Here is a 17,007-nt window from a genome sequence, read left to right on the forward strand (position 1 = left end):
CTGAAAACGTCGTCGAACTTTTCGTGCAGGTGGTTGTTGTCTTGGAAACGTCCCCATGTGTTGACTCAGGGATCGAGACGTGGCTCCACGATCCGTTACAGCCATGCGGATAAGATGCCTGTCATCTCGACTGCTAGTGATACGAGGCCGTTGGGATCCAACACGGCGTTCCGTATTACTCTCCTGAACCCACCGATTCCATATTCTGCTAACAGTCATTGGATCTCGACCAACGCGAGCAGCAATGCGCGATACGATAAACCGCAATCGCGATAAGCTACAATCCGAGCTTTATCAAAGTCGGAAACGTGATGGTATGCATTTCTCCTCCTTACACGAGGCATCACAACAACGTTTCACTAGGCAACGACGGTCAACTGCTGTTTGTGTATGAGAAATCGGTTGGAAACTTTCCTCATGTCAGTACGTTGTAGGTGTCAAAAGCTAATCATTTGCATATCACAGCTTCTTCTTCCTGTTGGTTAAATTTCGTGTCTGTTGTATGTCATCTTCGTGGTGTAGCAATTTTAATGGCCAGTAGTGTATTTTAATGAACTGTCATTAGAGGAGCCAGTAGTAGAGAATAAATTTCCGCATACTTGTGTCTTCTTTTTCAGTGTGAGAGCGAAATAAGTCTGCGCAGGTTATTATACGCTTCAGTGTCCACCAGCAGACAATTGATGAAATCATCAGTCTCTGAGTGTAACATTTCATTAACAGGTTTTCGTGTGTATATTTCTCCCTCATTTTAAGCAATCCTCTGGACCAGCGTCTGATTTTCGTGTGCTTCTTTAAACACAGTCCCAGAGTCAATGTTAGAAATGCTTTATTTGCATTTGTAGCCATTCCCGCTTGTGCCAAAGTAAAGCATGCACGAAAAGCTTCTGCTTCAAAAGCAAGATTAATTGACAGTATTTCTTGGTACGTGTGACGGCCTATTTGACACATCCTTTGCTAGATAAGAGCGAATTTGACAGAGAAGTTGTAAGAAAATGAAAGGCCTAAGCCGTCCTTATCGTTAGGATGGCTGAAGTGCTGACATCACTGTTACAGATAGCCTGCGTAAACCAGTTATGTTGGTCACTGATGCCGCGTGTATATGGATCGTGATAACCCCTTTAACATCAACTAAGAGCCTGAAGACGGCGCAGTGAAGTGCCGAAACTGGTAGCTACCCAGTAACCAAGATCATAAGGACCCCTGTAGGCGTTTCATTTTCTTACAACAGTAAACGGCTGTAGTCCGCAAGACCTCCAGTCAAAAGGATGGACATACAAAAAATTGACAGAGCGCCTTAAGGGGATTTTAAATGTTTCATTGTCCAGTTGAAGAAAGCTGATATAGTCATTGGGTTCTGAGAGTAATATTTCCTTCAGCAGATTTTCATGGACAAATCTCTCTCTCATTTTAAGCCACTTGCTGGAAGAGCGTCTTGTTTTCTTCTTATTTAAACGCAGTACCAAAGTCAGTGGCAGGACTGCTTTGTCTTCATTTGCTGGCATTCTCACGACCGCCAAAATACGAACACGAACAGCGTCTCCTTCGAAGCGAGGTGGAGCTGACTAACTTCGTTTGTACGTAAATATTTGACAAATCCGCGGCTGGACAAGAGCACCTTTGACAGACAAGTTTGTTCGTTTACGGGGCTCTTAAAGCTGATAGCCACACTGTTGCTCGTCAAACAAAAAGAAAACTCAATTTTACGAGGTGTACTCATAAATTTATAGCTATGACCTCGAAAATTACCCGGAACCACGAAACTTCTCTACATATTCACTTTTCAACGCGACACATTTCTGCAGACAATCGATACTTTTAAAGTATGAGGGTTCGAACTTAAATAGTGGCAACTATCTATTTAGAACTTATACAGAATAGACTTATGTTTCAAAGTTTACTGTTCTTCAGAGCAGTCACTAGCACTGTGTATAACCCATTCCAGCGTTGGGGAAGTCGTAGGACATCCTTGGCAGCGCTAGTTGTGTGGTCATCAGTTCCCTCGAGTTAGTAGTTAAACCTAACTAACCCAAGGCCATCACACATATATATCCATACCCGAGGCAGGATTCGAACCTGTGACCGTAGCAATGAGTGCTTCCTTCAATTTAAAAATCAAATTAAAGTCACAGGGGCTTAAGTCTGGGGAGTGTGGTGGGTGGTACAACACCTCCCAGATCCAGTTGATCAGTAGCAACTTGCATGGTGTGCGCCCGGGCATTGTCGTACAAAATGATGGGTGGGTCTTGCAGAAAGTGTCGCCGTTTTTTTCTGTGTGCTCTTCATTTATGGAAAACAGTCTGAGATCAGCTTAGGGAAAGAAGCGGCGACAATTTCCCTAAGACGAAGGAAGCACTTGATGGCATTCGCTTGAGATCTGTTACAGAGATTCGCCGGGCAACAGACTGTTCCACTGGAACTACCAACAAAACTGGCGCTGCTAAGGGTATCCTATGACTTCCAAAATCGCTGGCAACGAGTTGTACACAAGGTTGGTGACTAGCCTGAAGGACAGGAGAACTTTGGAATATATCTCTGTTTTGTATAAGTTGTAAATAAATAGTTGCCACTATTAAAGTTCCATTTCTTGTAATAGCGCTAGGTAGAGGCGTGAAGATACAAGTTGGGGATGAAATTAGGAAAGCAAACGGAGGACAGTCGTTGTATTAAAGTTATCGCAAAACTATTTCATGTGAGCAACGTGCCGGCGAGCAGTACTTCAACACCTCAGCAGTCGAAGAACCTGATCGGACACGGCGCTAGCGGTGACGGGCAACTTGACAACAGCTCGGATAGCAAAGAGAAACTACTGCTGATCAAAAATAAGACACGAAATATATTTTAATCCCTGCCGTAGTACTCTATTCTTTCGACACTAATGCAAATCACTTATTGCTCCGGGGTGGATTTATTAACATTGAAATTAACTTAATATTGTTCGATTTACATGGGAGTAAGTAATTTTTCATGAGGAGCAGGCAGTAATCGTAAATGGATTTTCCAGTATATTATGAAATTGTTTTATTCAAGTAACTCCTCGTTTTTATTCATACTCTGGCAAGGTACGTGAGCTTTCATTTCTACTTGAGCGTAGTGCAAGTCATCTTCTGATTTGATGAATATTACGGGAAATTAGTGAGAAATAATTGTTCCTTGCTTGAAGCGTTTTGCTCTTTGGACCTTATGCCATTGTAACAATTACGCGTGTATAGAAAGTCAGATGCGTGTTCAGGGACAGAAAAACACATGAAGTATTTACCCGTTACGCATTATAGGGGGTTATGTTTGTTAGGCTCTTTCCTTAATGTACAGTTCACCTGAGCCAATTATTATGAGGGCGGGCTGAAAAGTAATGGCTCAGAATTTATGTAAAAACTTCTAAGGCTTTTTAAATAAAACAAATGTTAGTAATATTCGATATCTTTGTTCTTCAAGTCTATGCACGCTCTAGGGGGAAAAAAAAGGAAGACACGCCAAGAATGAATTATCCGAAAGGGACGGAAATCGGTGGATGTGGCATACTTGTAGACAAGCTAATGATTGCAATTTCAGAAAAATTGGACGATTTATTCAAGAGAATTAGCTTCACAAATAGAGCAACTCAACGACGCGCTCGTCCATCTTTGGCCCCTTTGCAAGCAGGTATTCGGCTTTGCATTGATTGACAAGAGTTGTTGGACATCCTCCTGAGGTATATCGTGCCGAATTCTGTCGAGTTTGCGTCTTACATAGACAAAATCCCGAGCTAAATGGAGGGCCCTGGCCATAATGTTCCACACGTTCCCAACTGGGGAGAGATCCGGCGACCTTTCTGGCCAAGGTGGGGTCCGACAAGCTCGAGGACAAGCAGTAGAAACTCTCGCCGTCTGCGGGCGAGCATTATCTTGCTGTTATGTAAGCCGAGAATGGCATGCCATGAAAGGCAACAAACGGGGGCGTAAAATATCGTCAACGTACCGCTGTGTTGTAAGGATGCCTCACACAACTAAAGGGCTCCTAAGGGGTCCTACCCCAGATTATCACTCCTGATCATTGGGACGTATGGTAGGTGACAGTCAAACTGATATTCCATTGCTGTCTGGGGTGTCTCCAGATACGTCTTCGCCGGTCACTGGCGCTGTTTGAGGCGAGTCTTATGAATGAAGACAATTCTACTCCAGTCAATCAGTTTCCAGGACGAAGACGTGTGCGAAGACGCCCTGGTCAGTGGTGGCATACCATCTCGGAGTTTTGACAACCGCCGGCCGGAGTGGCAGAGCGGTTCTGGGCGGTACAGTCTGGAACCGCGCGACCGCTACGGTCGCAGGTTCGAATCCTGCCTCGGGCATGGATGTGTGTGATGTCCTTAGGTTAGATAGGTTTAAGTAGTTCTAAGTTCTAGGGGACCGATGACCTCAGCTGTTAAGTCCCATAGTGCTCACACCCTTTTTTTTTTTTTCTTGGGAAATTGTACGAGAGGGGGGCGTCTGGACTATGGAGCGCAGTGGAGCCAGGAGCCCTTGTCCTTTTGCCATCCAACTCTCTTACCGATCAGGCGTTCCTCTCCTATCCTCTTGGACAGTAGATCCACTTAGTCAGTCGGTGGCTTCCCTAGGCACTGATGTGTCCCCTAATTATTAGAAATAATGCTGGAAAAATGATCAGTTTTACAAATGGAATATTTCTCTTTTGTCCCAATCATCCTTACAAACCCGATGCTCAGTAGACCCTGTCCGCCTTTCCATCCAGCAACCTTCAAACAGAAAAACGAATTACTACTCGAGACTTTACTACATCGATGAGCAGGGCATTTTGCTTTGGCTCCCCTAGCGGCGTGCAACGGTACTGTGACACTGGGATTTCTGTGTTTACCGCGACTGTAGATATGTAACGGTGGAAAACAATAAATTAATTAAGTAACTTCTTATTTTCGCTGCGATTATTAAATCTTTGAGTCTCCCTCGTAAAAGCAAAATGAGTGCGAAAACGAGAATACGCTATTTGCGGAAGGGTCTACGACAGTGGCTCACTCCTCATGTCGTCGTACATGGAGAAGTATACTTCGTACAACATCGTCTCTTCTTATTTTCGTGTATGGGGCAACAAAAATGATACTACATATGGCTCGGGAAGCTCCATAATTTCTCTTATTCTCTTCTCGCTCTTCCTACTGAATATACGTTGCATGAAATATAATTGACGCCCAAATGCGACTTCCTCACACTTTCCTGCGTTATGACGTTCTGCGCTGTCTGCTATTATCATTATCTGACAGATTTGTTTTGTTGAACTCTGTGGTAAGATGCTCTTGCTGTCGCGACATCCGTCATTTATCTTGAGAAAGTCGTGTGCACCATCTGTCTGTGAATCCAGTAAACTTTGTTCTCTGTGTTATCGTATTTTAACAATTTATATGTCGTATTTTCTGCGATTGAGGTTGGGGATCAGACCAGCGTTAGCCTAACGTCCGACTGGCCGGTGTAACAGATGAACGGGCGTTAATCCGCAGTGTGGTTTCGATCCAGGTCTCACTCATCTGCCTGTCTTGAAAGCTAGCGCACTGAGCGGTAAGCTATACGAGTCAATAATAAATAGGAAACACTTCCCAATATTATTATGTCACGAAACTGCTTCTGGCTTGTTAAGCCACCGTCAGGCGACAATTTACTGTCTCAAACACGGATAAAGTGACGTGCAGTGTACGCATATAGTAAGTGTACAGACGAAACAAAACATACAGAGTACTATGAACACAGATTTCATACAGTTATCCACCAGGGGTTTGCGAGAACAACGCTTGTGTCATAACGATTGCCATTTTCAGTTACATGTGCTTCTCCGTTAAAAGGCGTCCATCCGGCTGCTCACCCTACTTGCGGGTTTACCATCCTGCAGCCACATATATATTTCTGAATAGATAGTTCCGGGACCTCGGCTGTTCAGGAAAACCTAAATCAGGGTGACCGAACGCGGGATTGAACCGTCGTCCTCCCGAATGCGAGTCCATTGTGCTAACCACTACACCACCTCGCAAGGTAAAAATAGGCAGCAACATCCATACTGTATGATTATACAATCTGAGACCAATTTAATGAAGCAGTCACAGCCACTAATTATCTAATAGTGCCCGTACCGAGCGATTTAAGATTGCATGACCACATAAAACCAATCGCAGGTAAGGCAGATACCAGACTGAGATTCACTGGAAAAGTCCTCAAGAAATGAAGTCCACCCACTAAGGAGGTAACTCAAAACACTGTCATCCTACCGGTACTTCGGTATTGCCCATCAGTTTGGGACCCTTAACAGTTACTATTGATAGAGGAAATAAAGAAGATCCAAAGAAGAGCCGCGCGTTTCGTTATACGGTGTTTCAGTAGGCGCGAAAGTATCACGGACATGCTCAGCCAACTCCAGTGGCATGTATTTCATGAGAGGCGTTCTGCTTCGTAGTGTGGGTTACTGTTTAAATTCCGAGAGCTTACGGTCCTACAATGTCTACCTAGTGCATTGCATCCTTCTATGTGTATCCCACGAAAATACCGTGGACATAAAATTTGAGAGATTCAATCTCCTACGGAAGATTACCACCAGTCATATTTTCTTCAAACTATTCGCCCTGGAAGGGGAGGGGTACGTAAAGTACCCTCCGCCAAACGCCCTAAGTACAGATACGGATGTAGAAATATTTTGACGGTCACTTTGATGAAGTAGGTTTCCCAATAAGCTAAAGCTTATGAACTATTAGTGAGGCATTAATCCACAAAAGAAAGAAAGAAAACATAAGAGCTCAGGAACCAAAATGCCAAAATGGGATTTCTCATTGCGGTCAGGATACAATTGACGAGACAACTAAAATGAATAGAATGTGTTTATGTTAGGAAACCAAATCCAAGAAAACAGGAAGAAACTGAGCGAATACCTAAGAGAGTGAATAGAAAAAAATCTCTCTCCTTAATATACACTCCTGAAGTAAATAGGATGTCATTAGAAACATGAGATGAAAGAATCATCTTTTGTACTGTTGATCTGAAATCAACGTGACAATGAGAAATGCTTGTGCTCAACAGTAAAAAAATAGTGTACACATATTAAAGTCCTGATCCCCTTGCCAGACTAAAAGTTTAGCACGCCGCCATTCAAACCCGAACCGAACTATATGGTATAATGGTTACAACACTGTCTTCTTAATAGAAAGGGCAGATCCCATAGCCGTGCTCCACCACTGTCCACCACACCTGGTCACTTAAAAGGGATGTTTTTACTAGTGGTCCCACGACAACTCTTCTACCTTTCTCCTTTTAAGCATTCCGCAGTAGTTTTAGGCCATATCGGCGCGAGGCTGGGCTCTAACCTTCCTTCGGGCACCTGTACAGCTCTGATGCTAATACCAGAAAACATTTTTCTGATGAGAGCAAATCCTGATTTACAAGTCATCGTTGCATAAATCTTACTCTCTTCACTACCTTAGTTCTGAGCTGGATTGTATTAGATACGAATAAAGGAATTGTGGGCACAGTCTGAGAACAGTTTTTAAATAAGAACCTCGCCGTTCCTAAACAATCACTTTTACAATTAATTCTTGAGTCTGAATCGCTGATTGTATGAGAGCAATGGGATCGGGCATGTACCAGCAGAAAAACACAACGAAATGTGTCTGCACATTGTGAACCCGAAGTTCGATTATAAAATCGATTTCACAGAGTCCATTATAGAGGATAAGTGTCACACCCATCAATATTCAGCTGATCCATTAATCTAAAAATCACACTCGACTACGCTCTACACCTCGGTCTGTGCATAGTACTATTTAACCTATACACCAATGATCAACCAACACCGGAACGTACTACCCATTTCTTGTATGCCGATGATCTGGCCATTACAGCGCAAGGAAACAGCTTCGAGGAAGTAGAAGAGAAATTAGAAAGCTCGATACACATAATGTCTGAATACTATAAAGAGAACTCCCTCAAACCAAATCCATCTAACACGCAGCTTAGCGCTTTCCACCTCCGCACGAAACAGGCAAACAGGAAAGCTGAACGTCACCTGAATGGCAACGAACTGGACCATACGGACAAACCAACATACCTTGGTGTCGTGCTGGATAGATCACTGACGTACAGATATCACTGTGAAGAAACCTGCCAAAAAGTTGCTGCCCGGGACAATATTTTAAGAAAACTGACAAATAGTAAATGGGGAGCTAGTCCGACTGTATTACGAACAACTGCTCAAGCACTTTACTTCTACGCGGCAGAGTCACTACAGTCCTTAATGAAACATGCAGGCTAACAACAGGATGCATGAAACCCACTCCACTTGGGAAAATATACAAAGCAGCTGGATTCTTATCTCCTGAATCCCGAAGAATTGCGCACGAACATAGAGAAAAATTTAAACAGATTTTTGACGAGCCCCTCCCGCTGCATGGTTCTTCATGTGGACGTGTTTGTTATTGTTGTTGTTGTCTTCAGTCCTGAGACTGGTTTGGTGCAGCTCTCCACGCTACTCCATCCTGTGCAAGCTGCTTCATCTCCCAGTACCTACTGCAATCTACATCCTTCTGAATGTGCTTAGTGTATTCATCTCTTGGTCTCCCTCTACGATTTTTACCCTCCACGCTGCCCTCCAATACTAAATTGGTGACCCCTTGATGCCACAGAACACGTCCTACAAACCGATCCCTTCTTCTAGTCAAGTATTGCCACAAACTTCTCTTCTCCACAATTCTATTCAATACCTCCTCATTAGTTATGTGATTTACCCATCTAATCTTAAGCTTTCTTCTGTAGCACCACATTTCAAAACCTTCTATTCTCTTCTTGTCCAAACTATATATCGTTCATACATGGCCATACTCCACACAAATACTTTCAGAAACGCTTCCTGACACTTAAATCTATACTCGATGTTAACAAATTTTTCTTCTCTACTTCGATCATCGTCAGTTATTTTGCTTCCCAAATAACAAAACTCATTTACTACTTTAAGCGTCTCATTCCCTAATCTAAATCCCGCAGCATCACCCGATTTAATTCGACTACATTCCATTATCCTCGTTTTGCTTTTGTTGATATTATCTTACATCCTCCTTTCAAGACCCTATCCATTCCGTTCAACTGCTCTTCCAAGTCCTATGCTGTCTCTGACAAAATTACAATGTCATCGGCGAACGTCGAAGCTTTTATTTCTTTTCCGTATATTTTAATTCCTACTCCGAATTTTTCTTTTGTTTCCTTTACTGATTGCTCAATATACAGATCGAATAACATCGGGGAGAGACTACAACCCTGTCTCACTGTAGCAGACTTAAATCCCGCAAGAGATTTCTCACTAGCGAATTGAACGAGCCTCCGAAGGGCTACCCTCCCTCACGAGAAATACCCAGCGGCAGTTCATCAAGCTGGAAGATTTGGAGAACACTGAACCGCATCAGAACAGGCGTAGCACCAGTTAAAGCAAACCTAGTCAAATGGGGCTTCAAGGACGAATGAGACAACAAATGCGACTGTGGTGAAGTTCAGGATATGGAACACCTTCTACAGTGTTCCATCTGCCCCACAAGGTGTACCCTTGACGAACTATGGCTTGAGAAGAGAGAAACATTGGACTTGGGCTGAAAGGCTATGAAACAAATCTCCGGACACGAAAAAGTAAAAGTAAGTACAAACGTCATCGGCGTTTACAGATACGCTAAACTTCGCGAGCAGAGGCGACTGTAAGGAATGTGAATGCTGCCAACGAGCAACGCCCAGGGGCACGTTCTTAGCAAGATTGTATCATGATGTAATTCACATTTCAGTTTCACGGTTAATAGCTAGCTCTACCTGTCAGGAAACTCAGCACAGCCTGTTCTCTGTTAAGCCCGAAATAGCTATTTGAGTCCCGTCTTGCATCAGCACTGGAGTTTACCGTTTGCGCACAAGAACTCGCATTCCACCGCACCTCGGAACGTCTGGCGCGAATGGAATCTGGACTGACGCTGTCTGGTGGCGCCAGTGACTCAAGAACTGAGCTGTCCAAACAGTCGCCGGCAGTTGCATCATCGCTTCAGCACTACACGAGGGTCTTCTTCTACTACAGTTTTGTCACACTGTCTGTCGACCTTTCGAGCTGGTGTGTATCCAGGATACCAAAACCATTCTAAAAAGGAATACCTGCTCGGATCGTATTTCTTGATTAAACAATCAGGGATGCAAACGTTACAAAATGCTCGTCAGTCGTCGAACTCACTGACACAGCACATCAACGACTAGAAAAGAATACCAAAAATCGAAAGCAGGGAGGACGCTCAATACTAGCGTGCCACAGTGCAGAATGGCAGTCTTTTTGAAAGTACAAATGGTTCGAATGGCTCTGAGCACTATGAGGTCATCAGTCCCCTAGAACTTAGAACTAAAACCTAACCAACCTAAGGACATCACAGACATCCATGCCCGAGGCAGGATTTGAACCTGCGACCGTAGCAACAGCGCGGTTCCGTAATGAAGCGCCTAGAACCGCTCGGTCACAGAAGCCGACTTGAAAGAACAGGTTGCCTTCAAGCTGCCAAGATCTGTCCTTACTTAGCAATTGGAACTACATTACTAAGAATCGGTGGTGACTAGTTGTTCCGATAGAGCATTGAAATGACACGTCAGAGTCAAAAATTCACAATTCAGTACGCCTTACTCCATGCAAATTGCTTAATTACGCTCCTCTGGACCAGTAAGTTAGTGCTGTTGTGAACATAGAAGATTTTCTTTCCATGGAAAATATCGATGGCTCCTGCCATATCTTCCGCAGATAGCCTTCAGTAAAAAGAAAAAAAAAGAATAAAAAATCGCAGACTGCGTACGTTTCTAATACAACACCTAAATTTTCTTAGGGTCATCAATTCTGTGTGATTGCGAGGTTAGGGGAGGGACTTTGTTCAGTGGGTACATGTGTGTACCCACAAATGGTACATTTGAGCGAATATCACCTTAGTCTCTGATGGTATTCATCGTACGACATTACTTAGTTCCTCTGTGTCTGATGATGTGTTTTGTTAAACTGTAGGAAGCAAACACACGCAACGTGAACTGCTCTCCAGAAAGTTTTAAGCGAAATAATATGGTAAACGATTCGCATTTTTTGGGAAGTTCTGCTTCAGAGTACGAAGCTGATCGTAACCATTGTCTAATAACTGGACCAATACACTTAAAAGGCCAACAATTACCTGCTGCAGCGTAGAAAGGTAAAAAAGATACAAGAAACGCGTACACTCCAACAGTAATGCCACACAGTCTATGAACTTCAGAGAAATCAGAAGTTTCTAAGATTTTCAGTGTACTTACTTCTCAGATAAAAAAGAGTGCTTAAAGCCGATTTACGCGCAGCTGTGTTCCAATAACTTTGATAGCAGGCTGGGCAAAACGGTTAGTACATAATCCAGTGGGCATCTCCACACAACAAACAGGCACCACCTCCTCTGGATATAGAGACAGGCTTGGTCAAGAAGTTTCAATGTCAACTCTATAGAAAGTGACGCTTGTGTCTCTTCTACGGTGAAAAGTTACTTAACCAAGCTGCGGTCTGTGTATTGGAATCAGGTGACTATAGGTGTCAGCAGGTGCTAGAATCTGGGACTGTCGTTGAGTGTGTTATGTCCGTGAACACACCACACGCTCAAACATCAGGTTTACTGCTCTTCACAGCATGAGCAGAAAAAAAATGTTCTTACAACTCACTTTTAAAATTGTTATTACCTCGCAAATAAACAAGCGTCTGTGTGCTGTTGAGAAACGAAACAAAAAAGACCTGCATCACTGTGTACTAAATGCATTTATGTTGATAAACCAACACTATATCGATGTTTTCCTTTGACAAAGCGTTAACGGCAGGACGCGGTAAAAATGTGACAGCTTCTACGGCTCTCGTGCAGTAGTTTCCACAGTTGCCAACAATAACAGATGGACGCACCTGGAATGCGCCCCACGTGTGCTAAAGAGGGCCTAGCGCCCGAAAACACACAGAACAGTGCTTCCACACCGTCGCGTCTTCGGAATTCCGTGCCGGCATGGACTCACCTCGACAAACTTGTCCGAGACGAATCTCTCGACGAGCGCCGTCTTGCCACACTTGGAGTCACCCACGAGCACGATCTTGCAGTCGATATCCTCGAGCGCGGCCCCGCCGCCGTTATCCATTGTCTGGTAGAGCGCACCACACGATCGCGACCGCACCGTACAGACACAGCGCACCGACAACACGGCGACACACGCACGCTCCCCTGTGACCTGCTGCCGCTGCGGCAGCCTTGCTACTGACCGTCCATTCAGCCCGCCGCGAGCTGCGCCGGGCGCCGGAGGTGGGAGGGTCGCGGCGGGCCGAGTGCGCATGCGCGGCCGGGCTCCCGATTCACAGACTACCGCCGCGCCGCGGAAAGCAATAGCGGGCCGCCGGCGCGTTTGTCTCTCGTCTCGCCTTCAGCCGCGGCCACCCGCCGCCACCCACGTTCGCCACCCTGGCGGCTCTGCTCTTCGGCGGGTCCAGACACGCGATGCGACGAAACCGGCCGTAGGCGTCAATCGTATGACCGTGCGTGGGCAAAATAACGATCCCGACCTGTTGCTCGTCGGAAGGTATATTTACAACATACACTGACGGAAATGGAAAGTGTTGCAACACTGTTTATCATCAACATCACTGCGACGTATACATATGTGCAATAATGGTAACTTCAGCTGTATCTACACTCCTGGAAATTGAAATAAGAACACCGTGAATTCATTGTCCCAGGAAGGGGAAACTTTATTGACACATTCCTGGGGTCAGATACATCACATGATCACACTGACAGAACCACAGGCACATAGACACAGGCAACAGAGCATGCACAACGTCGGCACTAGTATAGTGTATATCCACCTTTCGCAGCAATGCAGGCTGCTATTCTCCCATGGAGACGATCGTAGAGATGCTGGATGTAGTCCTGTGGAACGGCTTGCCATGCCATTTCCACCTGGCGCCTCAGTTGGACCAGCTTTCGTGCTGGACGTGCAGACCGCGTGAGACGACGCTTCATCCAGTCCCAAACATGCTCAATGGGGGACAGATCCGGAGATCTTGCTGGCCAGGGTAGTTGACTTACACCTTCTAGAGCACGTTGGGTGGCACGGGATACATGCGGACGTGCATTGTCCTGTTGGAACAGCAAGTTCCCTTGCCGGTCTAGGAATGGTAGAACGATGGGTTCGATGACGGTTTGGATGTACCGTGCACTATTCAGTGTCCCCTCGACGATCACCAGAGGTGTACGGCCAGTGTAGGAGATCGCTCCCCATACCATGATGCCGGGTGTTGGCCCTGTGTGCCTCGGTCGTATGCAGTCCTGATTGTGGCGCTCACCTGCACGGCGCCAAACACGCATACGACCATCATTGGCACCAAGGCAGAAGCGACTCTCATCGCTGAAGACGACACGTCTCCATTCGTCCCTCCATTCACGCCTGTCGCGACACCACTGGAGGCGGGCTGCACGATGTTGGGGCGTGAGCGGAAGACGGCCTAACGGTGTGCGGGACCGTAGCCCAGCTTCATGGAGACGGTTGCGAATGGTCCTCGCCGATACCCCAGGAGCACCAGTGTCCCTAATTTGCTGGTAAGGGGGGTGCGGTCCCCTACGGCACTGCGTAGGATCCTACGGTCTTGGCGTGCATCCGTGCGTCGCTGCGGTCCGGTCCCAGGTCGACGGGCACGTGCACCTTCCGCCGACCACTGGCGACAACATCGATGTACTGTGGAGACCTCACGCCCCACGTGTTGAGCAATTAGGCGGTACGTCCACCTGGCCTCCCGCATGCCCACTATACGCCCTCCCTCAAAGTCCGTTAACTGCACATACGGTTCACGTCCACGCTGTCGCGGCATGCTACCAGTGTTAAAGACTGCGATGGAGCTCCGTATGCCACGGCAAACTGGCTGACACTGACGGCGGCGGTGCACAAATGCTGCGCAGCTAGCGCCATTCGACGGCCAACACCGCGGTTGCTGGTGTGTCCGCTGTGCCGTGCGTGTGATCATTGCTTGTACAGCCCTCTCGCAGTGTCCGGAGCAAGTATGGTGGGTCTGACACACCGGTGTCAATGTGTTCTTTTTTCCATTTCCAGGAGTGTATTAGGACCGGCGTCGGTGATACAATATCCCGTCTTCAAAGCAAAGAAATTAATTGACAATTCCGTATGGAATCAAGATTCAATTTTAGAGTAATAATGGAATCAAATAAAGTCTTCGATGAGAATAAGCCACAGTCAAACAGTATTTTTTGAAAGAATGCACCATCATTTGACTGTATACTTCTTGTGTGCAATATAGATTTCGGCTTTCACGCCGTTATCTAAGGATGGAAGAATAACTAACGAAATTAATAAGAGGTTACAGAAGGGAGGCAATTTCTACCAAACAGTAAAACACCTGATTTGGAATAATGAAGTTTCAGAAAGAGCAAAACTCCTTATGTATAAGAATTATTACATCCCTGTTGTCATCTATGGTGGAGAAACATGGACAACGACAGAAAGGGACTGGAGCAGACTGCAAGCAGGGGAAATGAAATTTCTCAGAGCAGTTAAGGGAAAAACAAGAATGGACAGAGTAAGGAATGTAGAGATTAGAAAGGACCTTAAACAAGAAAGTATGAGAGAAGAAATTGAAAGCAAGAGATTAAGATGGTATGGGCATGTTAAGAGGATGCATGGGCAGAGACTCCCCAAAATTATGGATGAACTAAGGATGGATGGGAAAAGACGTAGAGGGCGCCCAAGAACACGGTGGAAAATGGGAGTGAGAATATCTGTAGAATGGAGTGGTGTGACATGGCAGCAAATGGAGGAAGAAAAGTGGTGGGAGGACCGATCCAAATGGAGAGGACTCGTCAACACCCAGACCCGGCAGTAGCTGGAGCGGGATCCGGAATATATAAGTTTAAAATCTTATTATTGGGAAGCTGTTAACGCCATACCTTGCAATCTCCTTTTCATAAAGAAAATTTGTCAGCTATTGGAATTGCTTTAAATTGTTTTTAAAAAAAATGCCAGACTTAAAAACTTATTATTGAGAAACTCTTTTAAAATAAAAAGTTATCTTTAGCAGTTTGTGTTATTTCACGCCGGCTGTGGTGGTCTCGCGGTTCTAGGCGCGCAGTCCGGAACCGTGCGACTGCTACGGTTGCAGGTTCGAATCCTGCCTCGGGCATGGATGTGTGTGATGTCCTTAGGTTAGTTAGGTTTAAGTAGTTCTAAGTTCTAGGGGACCGATGACCACAGAGGTTAAGTCCCATAGTGCTCAGAGCCATTTGAACCATTTTTTTGTAACTCGCTCACGCCCACTACTCCATCGCTGTTAAGTTGCTCTTACCCATACACTTCTACTTGCCGACTCTGATTCAATCATTCAGACCAGCTAATTGTCCTTATCTCTTGACGTCTCTATGTCACTGTCTCCCGTCTCACAGCCACAACAACAGTTTCCTTCGTTCTGTCGTACTACTACTCTCTTACTCTCATTTTCTCCCTTTTACTCTCTCGTACAGTTGCTGTCTCATTCATTCCTTCCGACTGCTGCTGTTAGTTCTCACTGTCGCTATCTCTCTCTTCCTGTCATTGTCATAGACTTGGTCTCTCATTATCACTGGCTCTCACCCTCTTTCTCTTTATTCCTCTACCACTGCCACTGTCTCCTTCACCCTTTTCCTAGCACTGTAAACTATGTCCCACTGCCACTGTGTCCCTCTCTTTCCCTCACACTCCCAGTGCTCCTTCCCTCTTTGTATGCCACAACTGTCTACCACCTTCCAGTATTTATTACTTTACAGTCTCTTTCTCAGTGCCAAAGTCATCTTCTCTCAGGATAAAAAAGCGCCAATATGTTCGAATACCAAAAGTTGGGAATATTTTTAAAGGTACTGAGGAAGTCAGAATGAGAGAGCTGATACACACTTTTCAGTCAGAAGCATATTAGCCTTCTTTGTGCTCTGATAAAAAGCATTTTTCCGCTGCTTCCATTCTTTTCCGTGCAAAAGCAAGGAATGTCACTCGTATGAAAAGAAATTTATGGCACAGTAAAATATTGATCGTTCACTTATGAAAAACTGATATAACGCAAAACTTTTACATAGCAGACCGGATTTTATGGGCACAAAAATTCTGCATGTGCTTCAGTACGACAACAACATAGGGTTTCCAAAAACCTTCTGATGATAATAGAAACACTTTATTGCATATTTCTCGGTGTTATGTCACTTTATAAGCTATGTTTTTGCCTCGCACCAGATTTCACATGTGTGTTTTAGATGTACAAGTAGGCTAACTTTGAACCTCCGTATCTCAGAAATGGATAAAATACCAAGAAAAGTTTCAAGGCTGTTAGACATTGGGATCTTTATCGTGCATATTTCATCCATTTGCTGTGCGTACTGTCTTGGAACCCACGGGTCGGTTTTGATGTCCAAACACTATGTTTCTCGGTTTTCTCAGAAATCGCCCATGAATTAGTTGGTGCATTCATAAGTCCCTTAAGATAGCCCTTACACCACTCCTAATTGAAAAAGAACGAATCGATTTGCTCCATTTGCTTAAACTGGAGGAAGTGTGTAACATTCATACTTTGACCCTGTACTGTAGGATTGTTGCACCAAGACTATCCCTTTGTTGGGTATACAAATGGTTCCTAGCTCAAGTGCTCTGCAATACACTTGGCCCTACCTTCCTGTCACCAACGGAACCCAAGATATGAGCCCCAAAAACTCCCCGTTTTATGCGCTGCTGCACTGCATTTTGGAACATGCTAGTTAGCGCATGCTGCCTCATCCCGTACAGATTAAAATTTGTCTGTGCAGTCCACGGTGCCTTCGTCCCGTGTCAAAACCCAAAACATGGCTATAAACTGTAAGCTATTCCCTGCTTGTTCATTTGTTACGAGGACCACCTCAAAAGTTCCAGTAACGTCAGACACACCCAGTACCCATCACGTCATGACAGCATTCTTCAACTCTAGAAATAGGTA

General features: G+C 45.1%; 1 protein-coding gene across 1 annotated transcript in view; it reads right to left on the reverse strand.

The window, feature by feature from the left end:
- The window catches only part of LOC126334881 (rho-related GTP-binding protein RhoE-like), a 262,146-nt gene extending 249,860 nt beyond the window's left edge, over positions 1-12,286 (reverse strand). Inside the window, exon 1 of the mRNA XM_049997580.1 lies at positions 12,033-12,286. Within this exon, the coding sequence (XP_049853537.1) occupies positions 12,033-12,152 (120 nt within the window). The 5' untranslated portion in view covers positions 12,153-12,286. The remainder of the gene's footprint in view (positions 1-12,032) is intronic.
- Between the last annotated feature and the right edge of the window lie 4,721 nt (positions 12,287-17,007).

The sequence above is a fragment of the Schistocerca gregaria genome, chromosome 2, assembly GCF_023897955.1.
Source record: "Schistocerca gregaria isolate iqSchGreg1 chromosome 2, iqSchGreg1.2, whole genome shotgun sequence".
NCBI lineage: Eukaryota > Metazoa > Arthropoda > Insecta > Orthoptera > Acrididae > Schistocerca > Schistocerca gregaria.